At 42.4% G+C, this 17661-nt stretch overlaps 1 protein-coding gene across 3 annotated transcripts in view; it reads left to right on the top strand.

The window, feature by feature from the left end:
* Positions 1–783: 783 nt before the first annotated feature.
* The window catches only part of MSANTD2 (Myb/SANT DNA binding domain containing 2), a gene marked incomplete at its 5' end in the record, with an annotated part of 30116 nt that continues 13238 nt past the window's right edge, over positions 784–17661 (top strand). For 2 of the 3 annotated variants that reach the window (XM_080929877.1, XM_080929875.1), the window contains one exon: positions 784–1308. In XM_080929877.1, the coding sequence (XP_080786003.1) occupies positions 799–1308 (510 nt within the window). The remainder of the gene's footprint in view (positions 1309–17661) is intronic. The other variant, XM_080929876.1, reaches the window with a different exon arrangement.

Below are 17661 nucleotides of genomic sequence, written 5' to 3' on the forward strand. Positions count from 1 at the left end.
TCCAGTGGATTGAGATATTGGAAAAACTATTCGGCTGGGCTCTGGAGCTCTTTCATGCCTCCATTATATATACAGTATAAAAGCAAGAAAGATATCTATTTCTTCCGTCATTGGCTACACCTACCCAGAGTAACAGGAAAACCAAACGAGGAACCTAGGCTTGTGGGTGTGGCTCAGTAACAGGGTGTTTGTCTAGCAGAACACGAGAGTGCAATCAAAGTTGCTATCATGGATGAGTTTCTTGAAAAGCTAAAGCGTGCAAACTCTGCTTGAAAGCCTTGTCCAGAACTACTACTGTCTGCAGCCTTCGCGCCTTGTCTTCCACATACCCTTTGTAGGGTTTCCTAGCTTCCAACGTGGATATCTGTCTCGGTACTTAAAGGCGGGCTTAGAAGGAGGATAGGCTCAGAGGAGGAGACAGAAAACCAGAAATAGCCAGTTCCTTCTGAATTCGAGCCCCTCGCGGGCCTCACCCCTGCTGAGATTGGAGAGGAAGTGGGAAGGTTCCAATCATTCCCTCACTCCCGCGCCCTCTTGTCCCCACCCTTCTCGGCTCGGAGTTAGGGTGAGCCGGGTCCCAGCTACTCGCCTCCGGAGGGGAGCGGCCGGAGCCAACGGGCTGGAGGGGGAAAGCGAAGATCTGCCAGCCTTTTGAGCCTACCAGACACGCCCTCCGAGCGCTCGGCTCGTTGCGAGCCTCTTAGCCCGGAGCCAGGCCTCAGGGCAGCCTCGGAGACCGTGGTGGCCGGATGTGGGGTTGCGTCACTTCCGGGCGGTGCAGCGGCGGCGGCTTGGAAGATGGCTGCGCCCTGTGGCTCGGAGCTGCCCGCCAACTCGCCGCTAAAAATTCCGAAGATGGAGGTGCTCTCCCCGGCTTCTCCTGGCGACCTGAGCGACGGGAACCCATCGCTGTCCGACCCTTCCACGCCTCGGGGAGCCTCCCCTCTCGGGCCGGGCAGCGCGGCGGGCTCGGGGGCCGCGGCGTCCGGGGGTCTCGGGCTGGGGCTGGGGGGCCGCAGCGCTGCCTCGTCCTCGGTCTCCTTCTCGCCCGGCGGCGGCAGTGGCGGGGCTGCGGCGGCCGCTGCCGCCGCCTGCCGGGGCATGTCGTGGACGCCGGCAGAGACGAACGCGCTCATCGCTGTGTGGGGCAACGAGCGGCTGGTGGAGGCGCGGTACCAGCAGCTGGAGGGAGCCGGCACGGTATTCGGCAGCAAGGCCCCTGGGCCGGCCATGTACGAGCGCGTGTCCCGGGCCCTGGCCGAGCTGGGCTACGAGCGGACCCCGTCCCAGTGCCGGGAGCGCATCAAGGTAACCGGCCGCTCTGCCCGGGGCAGCGAACCAGAGGCAGAGAAGGCGGGGAAGCGGGCCTGGGGGCGGGGGCCGGGCCGAGCGCGGGGCTCCCCTCCCGGGCCCGGGTACCCCTTGTGTCTGCTCCGCCTCTTTCTTCTCTTCCTGGGAAGGGGCGCTTCTTTCCAGATGGCCGCCAGCCCGTAGGTTTTCTGAGTTTGAAGTTGGGCGTGTCTGCCGCCGCCCCTCTTTCTTGCCAATTGAGGATGTTCCTGCGCTCTGAAGTTGGTAGCTTCTCTTATTGTGCGCGGGGCCCGCACTGTCGCGGGTGCTGTCGCCCGCACGGCTTTGTTCCCAGGTAGAGGGGCTCCCAGGCTGAAGCTTTTCAGCTGAGATGGAATTGAGGAAGGGCAGCAGAGGGCCGGATGAGCGCCCAGTGTAAGGTTTTTCTTCAAGTGCTGGAGTTTTAAGAAAAGAGCCTTGGGACGGCTGGCTTTTTGTGTCAGTCGCATTGCTTGTCAGTTGAGGTGGTAAAAGGACTAGCAAAATTTGAGGCGCTTTTGGAGAGTTGGAAAGGCTTCATGAAAGAAAGGTTGTGCATTGTTATTGTGGAGGTAGAGGACAGTAGAGGACACCTTGAGCGTTAGTCTGTTTGAGGGTTCTTTTGGAATTTGGATCGGAGATCTTTATAGAGTCAGGTTGCCTTGAGAAGTCAGGGGGCTTCTATTTCTGAGGAAGCCCTTTCTTGACACCCAGTTTTGTTTTTTTTTTTTTTTCTCTGTGTGTGTGCTTTAAGATGCCGGATGCGGACAAGTAAAACCCAGTGTGCATCGGGCTATCCTTATGCACCTGCATGTTTTAGATGCGGGCTAATTTTACCATCAGTCTGCATATCGGCTTACTGTTTCTAATGATTTGTCTAGGCGTTCGTATCTGCCTTTGCAGACAAGGAGCTGTACTTTAGTTCTTCCCTCTTTCTAGCGTCTGCTCAAAGTTTCTCCCAGTTTTCATTGGAAACATTACATTGTGTTTACATAGTGTTCATTTCTGATAGTGAAGGCTACTTTTTCTGGGGAGTGAAAAACTGCTAAGAACAGTCAACTGAGAATATCACATCAACAAACAACCATAAAATTCAGTAAGAACAGTTGTTTAAGTAAGGGTAATCACACTGAATTGGGGGAGATTGTGCCAAAGTTCATGAGGCCTTGTCTCTAAAGATGTTCATTTGGAGACATTGTTACTTAGAAAATTTGGTACAGAAACCTGTTTCATTATTACCAACTGTTTGATTAATTTGGCACTTAGAAAGCTAAGCTAGATTATTTGATTATGTATATTTGAGGACTCTTATTGAACTCCTTTGTTAAACAAGAATGTCATTGAAATAATATGTAATAGAGAAAAACCACTGTTCTTTGGATTTCATTCATTACTCTGTTCAGGGTTATGTTAAATTTGGGGCAGTTTCTTTGAGTTGTTCTGGGTAGCAGCACCCACCCACATACTATTCTGAGTTCTGAGAGTGTCTTAGGCATTTGTAAATTATGCCTGTTTTCTTGATTTTTATTCATAGGATTTTCAAACTGTACTATCAAAACCTTGCTGAATATAAATCTCTCCATAAAATTGTTTCTCAAACAACCAGGGAATATCTAGTTGGAATGCTTCATTGTCCAGTTATGAGAAGGAAATCTAAAGCAAAGAAAGGAGATTGAGCCTCTGAAGAATTTAGAGGATCAGTTTACCTGTTTTCAGACAGGTAAGACCAAGTTGACCTCAAATTTTTAGTCTTTTGAAATTGGGAGATGATGGGTTCTCTGACACTGTCCAGTAGACAAGGAGGGCTACAGATGTTTGCTTTGTAAAGTTCGTGGCTCAAAATGATGTGGATCGAAACTCAGACTTGTTAATGTTGATATTTCCTGCCAGAATTAAAGATTAAGGACAAGTTCTGGTCTGTCTCATCCCTCGACAAACCAGAATTTCGTTCATCTGAGAAAGTTTAGAATGAATTTTGAAAGTTTTTTGTTTGTTTGTTTTGTTTTTTACTTTCTGTTGCTGTGATAAGACACTGACCAAAACCAGTGTGGGGAGGAGTGGGTTTATCTGGCTCACGGCTCATAGGCTATTTCGGGAAGCCAGGTATCTTAGTTTTACTATTGCTGTGAAGAGACAGCATGACCAAGGCTATGTATTAAAGACAGCATTTAATTGCAGGCTTGTTGACAGTTTCAGAGGGCTAAGTTTTGCTCCAAGACCATCATGGTGGTTCAAAATAGCAAAGAGACCTTACACCTGATTCTCAGGCAGGATGCAGAGAGGAAGAGATTGAGCTTTTGAAACCTCAAAGTTTACCCCCAGGGACACATCTCATTCCTCAAGGCTATATATACTTCCTAAACCTTCCCCAAACAGTTCCATGACAAAGCATTTAAATGTATGAGTCGGTGGAGGCTATTTTAATTCAAACCACCTCACCAGGGCAGGAGTTCAAGGAAGGAATCTGTAGCTAGGAACTGAAGCAGAGACCACAGAGGAACACCACATACTGGCTTGCTTCCCTAGTCTTGCTGTGCTACCTTTCTTTCATAGTCCAGGCATACTTTCCCAGGGATGGCACCACCTACAGTAGGCTGGGCCCACCTAGCTCAATTAGCAATTAAGAGAATGCCTTACAGAGATGGCTGCAACTGATAGTCTGACAAAGGCATTTCCTCTGCTGAGTTTTTCCCTTCTCAAGTTGACTGAATGTAGAAAAGTTTATAGTAGTGTTATTAAAAATTAAAAATACAGACTTTCGAACCCAATTTTAAACATACTGCATTAAAGCTAAGCTTCAAAAGGAGTTAGCACCTTCAGAGTCAGCTCTGTGGTAGAGTGCTTGCCTGGTTTCTGTAAGGCCGTGAGTCAATCCCCAGCACTGGGGACAAATTAAAAAACAAAACAAAACATGTTAAAGAAAATTTCCCCAGTCTGTCCTTTTAGAAAACTGTAAAGTGATCTTAAGCACAGAAGCAAATGTAGTCACTAAAAACAGAGTCATTAAAACTTTTAACCTAAAAACAAATCTTTAGGTCCCAGTTTTTAGAAGTGGAAGCTTAGAACATAATTTGGAAGCTAGAAAAGTAATTTGATGAGAAATGTAAAAAAGAAATGCAGGGGCTGGAGAATCAGCCCAGAGGGCAGTTTACCACCACCTGTAATTATTCCTCCAGGAAATCGAATGCCCTTTTCTGACCTCTAGGTACCCACAGAAACATGGAAGGCTGGTATATACACATGTACACCATAGGCATGCACATAAATAAAGCAAATCTGAAAAGAATCCTGTCAGTAATACCCTTGTCTTTAGTTGTACAAAACCAGAAAGTTGTTTTTTTGTTTTGTTTTGTTTTGTTTTTAAGATTTGTCTGTCTTTTTGTGGGGTGGAAGTAGGAGGTTTCTAGACTGGGTTTCATCTGTGTAGCTTTAGCTGTCCTGGAACTTGTTCTGTAGACCAGGCTAGCTTTGAACTCAGAGATCTGCCTGCCTCTGCCTCCAGAATGCTGGGATTAAAGCCACTGCTGCCTGGCTATTTCGACTATTTATTTTATCTTAAGTGAGTGAGTATACCATGTGAATGTCTGGTGCTTGCAGAGGTCAGATGAAAGCATTTGATCCCTTGGACCTGGAGTCATGGATGATTGTGAGCTATTAAGTGGATGGGTGCTGGGAACTGAACCCTGGGTCCTCAGTAAGAGCAGCAAGTGCTTATAACTATCATCTTATTATCTCTCTGGCCCTCAAACCAGGACGTTCTTGTGGAGAGCAGTGTAGCTTATTTAGATGTAAGCTCAGGAGTAGGATGTCAGTGTTGTCGTGTGGTAGGCAGATGGAATTGCCCTGGGCTCAATTCTCAGCATTGTAGAACAAGCAAAACACCTTAACGGGATGTAGGCAGTACTGCATATACTGCCCGATCCATTGCTTCCAAATTTACTTTGAGTGCTTGTTATTTGTGGGGCTGTTGGCTAGACAGACGAAGGAAGATAGGATACAAAACCCCTGTTAAATATGGTTCCTGTAATCTAAGCTTTTACTCCAGCTGCAGCTTGTGTACACATATGGAAGAGTTGAGAAGAGGTATGACACAACTCCAGTGTTGGTATGCAGCACAGTGCTTGATTAAGAGGCATAGGACTAAAGCAGATTGTAAGTGATTAACTTCAAAGGGGAGCCATCTTCCCATTGTCCTCAGAAGTTGAAAGATCTAGTTGACTTAGGATTCATGAAAGCGTTCACTTCTGAGCCAGGTGCCACATTCACACTTAAGTCAGTTAATCTGATGCACTGCAAACCTCATTCTCAAGTCATATATTTTTGGGTGTTTGCCAAAAATTTGCCTCTTGAGAGTTGGTTTTATGTCTCTAAACAGATGTATATGACTAGCTTTGCCTGAGGCTGAGAGGCAAAGTATTATGTGTGACCTAACAAACTTGCCTTTGCTGTGTCTGTTCTATGCTGGTTAGCCATTAACGTCTTCTGTCAAGCACACAAAACAGTTTTCTTGGGACGTTGCTTACATTTGTTCATCAGCTGTCATTATGTTGGAATTACATTTTGTCATTTAGCACCCACATTATAGTACAACGCATTTGGCCTTTTATGTTAGCTATGCTTTCTGTTTGTGAGAACCAATAACTGAGAAAACTTGGAGCCAAAAGATGCCTTTCTCCTAGTACAAGCCTTTTAATGGACTGCCCATCCCTAAGGACTTCACTTTGGTGTTTGTAGACAAGACTTTTCTTCTTTGTGTTGAAAGATTTGCAAGAAATGTTGTCAGCCACATAAGGAGATCCAGTGAGATCTTCCTCTTGTTGGATCTACCACATATTGTTACATATTCTGATCCTGTTGTCTTCCGTCACTGGAAAGTGTGTTTATCACTTGTAAGTTTATGTGCTTGGGGTTGGGAGTGTGGCTCGGGCTGGAACATTTATTTGCCTAGCATTGTAAGGTCTTGGGCTCTATCCACTGCACTGTTAGAAACAAGAACAACCAATAAAATCTTTTTCTTTGAGTAGAATATGGTGGCAAAAGCCTATAATCCCAACACTAGCGAGGTTGAGCAAAAGGTTAAGGCCAACTTGGCTCTATAGAGAGGTCAAGGTTATCCTGGTTATCAGAGCCCTGTCTCATGGATCTTTCCCTTGGGCTTTCAGCTTTAAAAATTCAACAAGCTCCCACTAGATCTGTGAATGAATGGGATTCCAAATTGTTTCTTGGCCCTTTTTATTTTTTTAATTTTTAAAATATTTTTAATTTAATAAAGATGTATCTAGGCCTGGTGGCTTACATTTGTAATTCCAGCACTCATGAGGCAGAGGCAGGAGGATTGGAAATTCAAGGCTGGCATTTGTGGCATGAAAAGTGCCAAGCAAATCTGGGACACATAGAGAGACTATATTACTGTTGCTCTTGCTGTAACATTTGTAGAAAAGCAGCTTGTGGAAGGAAGGGTGTACACTGATCACAGTTTGCAGATAGAGGCCATTGTGGCAGGGAAGTCATGGCAGTAGGAGCTCCAGGCCACTGTGGCTGTGCTGTCTTCACAGTAAGGAAGCAGAGAGATGAATGATGTTGTTCAGCTTTTATTCAGCCAGAGACTTCATTCCATTGGAGAACAGCATTCAGTTGATTTCCTTCCTCAGACCTTCTTGGAGACACTTTTGTAAGTGAGTCTAAATTCCGTCTTAACCATCACAAAATACAAACAAGAAAAGGAGAAGAAAAACAAAGTGTGAAGATACAGTTGGGCATATAGCTGTGGTAGAAATATTTGCCCGTTATGGATAAGCTTGCCCCCCCCCCCCCCCCAGGACAGCAAAGAGGGCATGGTAGAACAGTAGAATCTCAACAATTAGGAGGTGGAGGCAGGAAGATCAGGAGCTCAAGGTTATTCACGCTTGGTCATATCGAGAAGTTGGCTTGGGTTACTACATCAGCGCTTGTCTAAAAACCCAAAAAAGGAAATAATATAAAACAGGCCATGTAGTATAAACATTGCTATCCAATAAAATTTTCTGTGATGATGGGAATGTTTGTAACTGTTCAGTGTGATTGCTGTCTGGTGCATGTGACCCTCAGAATGTGACTAGTGTGTCCAAGTAATTGTTTTAAAATATATTTAGTTTCAATTAAGTTACTTCAAACTTTGAAATAGCCACTTTAAAATGGCCACTATGTTGAATGTTGCGGAGTATTAATGGGGTATTAAAGCACTCTTTAAAAATGATTCATTTGGCCAAGCTTAAGACCTCTAAGGGAAGGTCAGAATTCTTTTCATTTGTCATATCATTCTATTTTTCTACAAGGACAATTTTGAAGCGGTTCCCTGTTTGAAGTGGTGGATATTTTAGTCCAAGAACTAAAAGTATTCTAAGCTGACTGGGACAAGTATTAAGTTCTCTGTTTTTTGGGTTTTTTTTTTTTTTTTTTTGCACACAAAGTCCAGGAGGTCTTATGTGATATAACAAGAAGGCTCTATATGTGCGTAACCACAGGTGCTGTAGACAACTGAAATGGTACCAGAGTGTCTACAGCTGGGTTTTGTTTTTAATTTAACTTAAAGTGACTAGTTGCATGTCTGTGCTGTTATATTGGCCAGAGAAACTCTGGAATTAATGGTGTTCAAGCTTTTCTGCTGCATAGTCCCCAAAGACTTTGAAATTCATGTTCTCTCTAAAGCATTTTTAGGTAAATAGTAAGAATGTAGATTAGGGGCTGGAGAGATGGCTCAGCAGTTAGGAGCATTTGTTTCACTTACAAAGGACCATGGTTTAGTTTCCAGCAACCACATAGTGGCTGACAGCTATTCCATAGCTACAGTTCTAGAGGATCTGATACCCTCTCTGACCTCCGAGGGTACTGGCTAAGAATGTGGGGCACCAGACATGCGTAAATCTAAAAACATTTAAAGTATTATACAGATTAATAGGATATATATAAAATACCCTGGTTTGGGATGAGGGAGACAAAAATGGCTGTAAAATTTCTGAATAATGTACTCAGAATCTGAACGCCTTGTTGGTGTTAGTAGATTTATGGAGTAGGAGATAGTTCTCATTATATTTGAAGGAAGCAATGTCTCAGACCCATCATTGCTTTGGTTATTCTAAGTTCAGAGGTCAAACTTTATTCCTAAAAAATATGGTGGGATGACCCCAGTCTTCAAGACTTTTAGGTCCCTGAACAGTCAGCAGAGGAAATATGTAATCCTGGGTATCTTTTGGATATCTTTCTTACCTAATACCGTGGGACTCAATCCTTGAGATCCAGGGTTTCTTTAAGTAATAATGTCTGAAATAGACATTAATGCTTCATTACTTACAGGATTTAGAAGTATAGTGGTGAGCCTTTACCCGAAGGAGTTAGACACTGAAGAACTAGGTGTTCTGTAGGTGTTTGTGTGGTTGTGTTGGTATTGGTACTAAGTTCTTTAGGCACTATATTTGTGCTTCAGAAGCATGTTACCCCAGGCTTCCAGGTTTTACCTGAAGGTACCATGATGTTGGGCAGAAGGCAGTAGAGCAGATGAGTTGTTGGTGTGGAGCTCAGGAGCAGTGTAACCTGGATTCTTCTAAAGAGTGAAATTGTTCCAAAAGTTTTAAGTGATTTGAAAAGCAGTGTGTTTTAATTGAACAATTTGCTGTGTAGTAAGTATATGGTGAAGGTATGGTTTAAAGTCAGTGAATGCTTGTTTTGTAGTGTCATATAGAACCATCTGAGAGTAAACTGGTAATTTCAGGATGGCATTTGAGTGGATGTGCCAGTTCTATGTTATGGTTTGGATTATTAGCATGTTTTTCTATAGAGCTGTAGTTGTATAAATATCTGTCTATTATGCATTATATTCCTTAACTTTGATTTTAAGAAACCCAAAGTTGTACATCTGTATTTGACTATCACATACAAGAATATATTTTACTTTGGGGACTAGTGCATTACTATAACATGTACATATAATAGAAATAAATTTTACCAAATAAAGATGTATAATGCTACAATAATGTATTGAGCATGTGCCACAGAATATTTTATGTGCTTTACAAACATTAACTTGCTGACACTGTACACTTTACTCCAGTAGGTTCTGCCCTGTTTGAACACAGGCAGGCCTGTGGAACCTCTTTAAAGCTATGGGTGTGGGAAACACTTAACACAGACTGCTATACCCTCTTGTTGTTCCTGGCATCACACCCATTTTCCTTCTTCCCAGTCTTTGCCAGTGTTGCTTCCCCGGTAACCCCACCTGAGGCACCACTTATCCTTTCTATCTGTAGCTCAGTCTCAGTGGTCTTCAGACATTTTGTACCTAAAACTGGTATGAGGAAACTGAGAGGAAGGAGGACACTTACAGCCGAGGGTCACAATGTCCCCACCTAGGGTATACTCAGGGTGGCACCAGGGGCGTGGGGATGGATGGCAGAATTGAATTGCTGGAGGAACTGGGGAGGGAAGACAGCTTAAAACTGACCAAAGGAACCCACCCTCAGTGTTCCACTCCCCAAGCTTTACGTTAGGAAGAGATGCTTGCTGAACTTCCCTGTCTCTTAGTGTTTCACTAAGAGTTTTGTGGCTGTGGTTCTTTGCTCTTTTTACATTGATTGATAGAGCAGCAGTTGGTGATAGTCTTTGCTTTGGAAAGACTTAAGTAGCAGGGAGCTATTTCCAGCATCATGAACTGGCCCATAGATACTTGAGGCCCCCTTCGTAAGGTTTGCTAGAGGGTAGCACTGTGGGGGCCAGGATACCACTTGTTGCTCAGTGCCCATAGGCTCAGCCCACTCCTCAGACTCGGTCTTCTTCATATAGCCCTTACTTTGCATACATCCTTCTGACCTAAGCTAGCTCCTGTTCAACCATCTTACTAGGCACCCTCTTGCAGCACTAGGACCTTCCTGTCCCCATGTTCCTCTTCTACCCCCCTCTCCTTGTTGCTCCCATCTATCAGGCAGGCAGGGAGGCAAGATTTTACTTTGTAGCTTAGACTGGCTGAGAACTAACTATTAGTTGGTCCTGAACTCATGATCTTCCTGCCTCACCTTCCTGTAATGCTGTGATTACAGCCTGGTACCAGTGACATTCTTACTGTTAGAACAGTTTTTGTTTTTTAGTGTGCAATGCCTCTTTAGTTTTTATGTGGGCAATTGTCACAGGCACTAAAATTGACTTCTGAACCCATCCTTAGTTAGATACAAGATGACTGAGCTGAGCTATAATCCCAGCACGTGGAAATAGAGGCAGGAAGATTATCCTGGGCTACATGACATGAGACCCCATCTCAACTACCCCTCCCCACCCCCCAAAGAAAAAGAAGACCTGGACAATACAGAGGTGAGATTAGCATTTTTCATTCTGCTCTTTTTGAAAATTTTGTTAATTTATTTAGTGTGCTATGGTGTGTATGTGTGGGTTTTTTTTTTTTTTTTTTTTTGGGGGGGGGGCATTCAAGTACAAGTCAGCTTTGGGGCATTGTTTTTTTTTTTTCCTTTTACCGATGTGGACCTCAGAGACTGAACTCAGGTCTGACAGGTTTGGTGGCAAACACTCTTACACTTTGAGGCATTTAGACAGCCTTGTGCTCTTGTTAAAAGTTTTCGTATGATATTTAAAATTGTTTATTTTTTGTGCATGGGCATCTTGCCTGTATATATGTCTGTGCATCACATGTGTGCCTGGTGGCTGTAGAGGCCAGAAGATCGTGTGCTTCAAGGATCAAACTTAAGTCAACTGATCCATGAGACAAGAGCCATCGTCTGCCCACTCTATGCTCCCGATTCTTCAGTGGAACACTTGGTTGAGTTAAGGGTCAAGGGAAGTAGGTAGTAAGAAGAAAGGAGACTAGTGACAATCTGGAGGGAGTGGGGCCTTATCCTTATCTAACAAGGCATTTTAAGTCACACAGTGGCATGGTTACTCTTCATTTTATAGCAGTCACTGGTGGTAATGTGAATGAATAGAAAGGGTGAGAGTGGAGGCAGAGGTCATTCTGAAATCATTCTTGCAGTGATTTAGGCAGCTGGTGAGAGCAGCGGCAGCAGAAGCTTGGGAGAGAACAGTTCATACATTCCTGGCACAGTTCATAAGGGATTTATTTGTTGGATCTTTACTTGTTACCTTTGCCAGTTTTCTGTTGTGGTCACAGATGACCTTGATGGGACCTCATGGCTAAGTGGTAGGTGTCACTTTTCACAACCCAGTGAGCTAGACATAGAGCATCACGTTAGGACAGTCCTGTCCTGTGGCCTGCAAGATGTATTCTCTTAGTGTCTAGTCTGTCCAATTGGAACAGATATGGACAGAAGTGATTATTCTGCCTTCTTTTCTAGTTTTATTTTATTTTTTGCCAGAGGATAAGAACTAAAATCCAGATCTAAGATTTCAGCTAATAAATAAATAGATAGATAGATAGATAGATAGATGAAAAAATAAAGTATTTTAAGACAAGATAGTCCTGGCAGGCATAGTCCACACTAGGTAGATTAGGGTAGCTGTGAAGTTGGAGTAGTCCTCCTGTCTCCACCTATGGAGTGCTCAGATTATAAGAGTATGCCACTATGTTGGGCCAGATTTTCTATGTTATTATACAAGTATGCGTTTATTACTAGGCTAAGATACATTAGCACAGTGGTTCTCAACCAGTGGGTCAGGACCCCTTTGGGGGTTGAAGGACTGTTTCTCAGGGATCACATATCAGATATTTACATCACAATTCAAAACAGTTACAAAATTAGTTACGGAATAGCAACAAAATACTTTTATGGTTGAGGGTCATCCCAGCATGAGCTATATTAAAGGGTCAGAGTATTAGGAAGATTGTGAATCACTGGATTAGCAGTATTTTTCCTTTGTGGGAAAGGAAGCTCCTGCCACTATGGAAAATAATGTTTAGAAAATGAAATAAAATGGGAAAGAGCTCAGAGTTGCAAAAACAATAAGTACTATTAATGCTATTCATCCATTCATTAATTCACTATGTGGTTCTGGCTGTCCTGGAACTCACTTTGTAGACTAGGTGGGCCTCAAACCCACAGAGATCCACCTGGCTCTGCTACCCACGTGCTGAGATTAAAGACATGCACCAACAAACAAGCCCGCCAGTGCTTTAGATTTTAAGCGATTTTTATGATCATAGGGATAAGAATGAATGTACTTCTTAATTTTCTCATTGTGTGGGGGGGTTATGTACCATGTTCTTGTTCTGCCTGCTTTTGGCATCGCAGAAACTTCTGTATGTATTTAAAATGGATGATTGAGTCAGCACCTCTTATGCATATGCCACAAGTTATCTGGAGTTTGTGATCTGTGCTGAGCTTTTCCACTGCTCTGAGTACTAGATGAATGATGTTTGCACTAAGAAAAAGACATATATTTAAATATTTGTAATTATCACGTAGTTGTAGTTTAGAGTCCTTGAGAGCCTTTGTGCTTCTTGGCACTAAGCAAGTGTTACCCTTCTACTCAGGATGTGCTGCTGACCCTTAGTGAAGTAATGACCCGGGCCTGTTCTCGGGTGTTCTGTGTGTTCTCAGCTGCGATAACGAAAAATGTATTTTGAGTTAGCAAAAATTATTGATCCACTGTAATTGATAGAGTAGATAGGAAGTTGTTTACTTTTATGTTTGCTAGTTGCAGTTCTTCTGTGAGACTACTTCACTGTAATAGCTCAAACTTTTGAAACTTACAGTCCTTTTTCTCTTTATATTACTTCATTTATTTGAATAAGCCAATTATTGTTTGTAAGTGATATTAATTAAGAAATAAAAGTTCCTATAATTAAAACTACTTTTATTATTTATTTAATTTGTAAATGTTTTTCTCTACATGGAAAGTTTGGGTTGTAAGTTATAAAGAATGTGTTAGGACAGCAAGTCAATCTCGTAAGCAGTATCTGAACTGCCTAGACATAGTGGCAAAGAATTTTTATTCACTCACCCATCAAAGATTTGAGGATCCATTTTCATATGCCAGTTATTGAAGGATCTGGGAATATATCAATGAAAATAAACTTTTTAAAAAGGCAGCATCTCTAGCTCAGGCTGTCCTCACTGCGTAACTCACTATGTAACTGACAACTGTGAACTTCTAATTGGCCCACCTTCATTTCTCAAATTGGGTCTGCATTTAGCACACTTGCCTACAGAACTGATTAAAAAAGCAAAACAAAACCATAGATCCAATATTCTAAAATGATGATATTTATGTTTGTAAAATGCTGGGGATTGAGCCTAGAGGTTTGCATATACTAGATAGGCCCCTCTCATGTTCTCACATACCCAGTCCTGAGAAAATAGGTATGTTTATTTAAATAGCTAATTCAAACCAAGTGAATTTACTCCTGTAATTTCAGTACCTGACAGTAGGAGGCAGAAGAGTTTGAGCTCAGCTTGGCTACGTAGTGGGATCTTGCTTCAAAATAAGAACAATTAGCTCAGGACAAAAGCACCTCTGCTATGATGTCTCTGATAGAACTTTATTGGCTTCAGTTTGAAAACCATACCCTGCACTTTTGCATAAGGAATGGGGCGATTGGCTTTTGTTTTTGTTGAGAATATTTTCATGCTTTTTAAAAATTCTTTTGCATTGTGCACATCCAGTTGATACCGAGATTTGCCTTCCTGAGCAGCAAAGTGCTGATATTGTCAGTGCTTAGCTCAGAGCACTCCTCTTGGTGCAGGGTATGCAGTTGTGAGCCAAAGCACTTCATTTCCTTTTCTAGCTGAAATTAGGACACAGCACTTTGGCTCACTGAGGTCAGTGCTGTGCCCATTTTAATCAGACTCCAAGAAAATATATGGATCGTTCATGCACCTAATTTTATTATTTGTGTTGTCTTCCCTCACGATTGCTTCTTGTGACTAGGTTGCTGGGAGTGAGGCTTAATTCTCTGGGGAGGGAGTGAGGCCATCTTTTCTTTGTTTATATGTCAGTATGTTAATTACGTGTTATAGTCATGCTAAGCCTAAAAGCTGTTGGAATTGATTAGTTGACAAAGCAAGATGTTTCCAAAATTTGGTTCTGGGTAAAAGATTATCTTCATCTATTGTGTGTTGAGCTTATGTTACCAAACAAAGTTATCTTAAAATCTGAAATGCTAAAGTGGAAGAAAGTCTCTAGGTAGCATTTCTATAGAATGTTGAATGGTGTGGGTTAGTTGAAACTCTTGATTGTTTTTCCTACAGAACTCCCTTTGTTTTGGGTTTAAGGGTTTTTTTTTTTTTTTTTTCTGGGGAGGGGGATTGTTGTTAGGGTTTTGTGGTAGTGTCTTGAGACTTCTCTATGTAGTCCCAGATGTCTTGGAATTCATTCTGTAGACCGGGCTAGCCTCAAACTCAGAGATCTGCCTGGCTCTGCCTCCCTGCCTCCTAGTGGTGGAGTTAAAAGCATTCACTACCACTGCCCAGTGACTCTTAATGTTGATTGCTGCAGTAAGGGTCTTTTTAGAAATGAAGGTGTGTTGAGATTGAGTTTTTTTATGTAGTCCTGACAGAGGGGTTCATTGAAAGTGTCGTTCATACTTTATGCCTACTGTGTGCTTTTGATACAACACTTTAATTTCCTGCTTTGCTCTACTTGAGCTTACCTGTACTCATAAGCCTTTCAGTATACACACTGTGGTTGCATCATTTTGTAATGCGAGCTAACATTTGTTGAATGAAAGCAGTTAGGTATATCACTTTAAACGCTCTACTTCTCATTTAATGCTCACAGCAGATCTGGGATGGGAGCGCTGTTCTTAACTCTGGAAAGATTAAGGCACAGAGAGATTAATTTGTGTAATGTCACAAAGCTAGCAGGTGGTGACAATAGAAAAGCATTCTTGTTCCAGCTCCTGTGTTTATAACAACTTGGTTTATTCCCTCCTACAGATCACCAGCCCACTTTCTTTAAGTTTTGACAGCTGCAGTAATGTTTTTGGATCATAAAGCATAAATGTAATACCAAAACCATATAGTAGGATCCAGATGGACTCAACACTATACTTACATATTTTTTCTTCTGTCTTTTCATTTCTGTCCATCCTCCCACCCCCACCCTCTACATAGGGTCTCGTTTAGCCCATGCTGGCTTCATACTCCTTATGTGGCTGAGGAGGATGGCTTTGAACTACTGATGTTCCTGTCTCTTTAATGTTAGGATTATAGACATTTGCCACCACACCTTCTTTAAGCAGTGCTGGGGACCAGACCCAGGACTACGTGCTGCTAGGCAGGCATTCTGTCAGCTGAGCTGTATGTTCAGTCCCCTAGTAATTCCCTCTCCCACCTGCCTCTGTCTCTTTTCCCCCACCCCTGTGTGTGTGTGTGTGTGTGTGTGTGTGTGTGTGTGTGTTTGGGATTAAACTGTGGTCCTTTTATATACCAGACAAATGTATGTTTTTCCTCAGTTAATTTTCATTATTTAGATTTATGGGATCTAACAGCTTGATGTATTTTTTTAAAGATTTATTTATTTATTATATATATAAGTACACTATAGCTGTCTTCAGACACACCAGAAGAGGGCATCAGATCCCATTACAGATGGCTGTGAGCCACCATGTGGTTGCTGGGAATTGAACTCAGGACCTTTGGAAGAGCAGCCAGTGTTCTTAACCACTGAGCCATCTCTCCAGCCCCACTTGCTGTATTTTTATATTATGATGTTAAATCATTTATCTCAGGTGAAATTATCCATTGGTTGCAAATGTTGTGTGCTTGAACAGAAAAATATAGTTCCAGTTACTGATCTAGACTCATTTGGTTTTGAGCCCCTCAGAAACTCACACTAGCTTAAGTTCCAGGGTATCTGGTGCCACCTTCTGGTCTCCTCTAGCACTGCATACATATGATGCACATGTCTTTATGTGCAGGTAAGATATTCATAAAATAAAAGGTTTAAGTGGATGATTTAAAAGCATGAAGGATGAGAAGCTCGGCTGTACTGGTGCACTTTTGTTAAGGCTTGGACACATCTGTCTTGACATATCTGCAGTTGATATGTCTCTCAGAAGATGGATGTTCAGTGCACCAGGCAGTCAGTGTATTGTCACATTAAATCTTCATAGCTTTCACTGTAAAAGTTCTGTGACTTTAATGTCTAACTATGACAGCTTGCCACATCAGTCATTAATCAAGAAAATGCCCACAGACCATTTAATACAGACTTATTTTCAGTTTAGGTTCCATCTTGCCAAATGATTCTAGCTTGTGGCAAGTTGACAAAAAGTTACAAGGAAGGCTGATACAGGAGGATTTCCATGAGTTTCAGGGTAGCCTGAGTTACAGAGTGAAACTGTCTTACAAAACACTAAGCAGCAATGAAAAAAAGTCATTGTAAGTGTGGACAGTGTGTATAACACTTGAAGATGACAGTGAGTTGGTAGTTTAGGTGCTCACCCACCTGTCATTAGTACATAGTGTATTAACTTACTAAGCCATTGCTGTGAGTGAGTGCTTTGTGACGCGGCTGCCCTCTCGTAATGGTTAAGAGGCCGTGCATGTGCCATGATACACTCATGCCGATTAAGTCTGGGCTAGGTACAGTATAATTTCTGCTCATGACAAATTTCTTAACTCATTTTTCCCCCTAAGATGGAGTCTCATATACCTCAGGCTGCCTTGACTGCCTGTGTGACAGAGGATGGTTGTGAATGATGTTGCAGCCGCTGCTTCCCAGTGCTAGGATTAGGGGTGCACCACACTATCCTATCCTGATCATTACATTTTCTTCCAACAGCTAAACAAGTTTAGGTTTCTTTAAGGCAGAAACTTAAGAGTAAACTTAAACTTGCTTATTGCTTAATTTTCCATTAAAAATGGTAAGAGATCTTTGCAATTGTGGCTTATACTTTATAGGGCGTAAATGTTATAAAAAAAAAACCTTTAGATTTTAGAACTAGCTAAGTCTTGATTTAATGTTTGGGCCTAGAAATCTTTTTTTTTTTTCTTTGAATTGTGTATGATGTTTTGCCTGCATGTATGTCTGCGCCATGCATTTGCTGGATGCCTTCCAAGGTCAGAAGAAGACATCGGATCTTCTGGGACTAGGATTATAGACAGTAGTAAACTGTCCTGTGGGTGCTGGGAATTGAACTAGGGTCCTCTACAAGATCATCCAGTGCCCTTCACTGCTGAGCCATCTCTCCAGCCGTAGGCCAGATGTCTTGGGAGGATTTTCTAATAGCTTTAGTTTTTAGATGAACTATTATGAATGTCAGGATTGACTTCATAAACTAATGTGCTATATGATAATTTACAGCAAGAAAACTAGTACAAACTAAGATAATCACATGGCCAGCATATGAAAGGGATAAAGTGGCCTGGTATTTAGGTTCATTTCTAAAGACTA

The sequence above is a fragment of the Micromys minutus genome (assembly GCF_963924665.1).
Source record: "Micromys minutus genome assembly, chromosome: 16".
Lineage (NCBI taxonomy): Eukaryota > Metazoa > Chordata > Mammalia > Rodentia > Muridae > Micromys > Micromys minutus.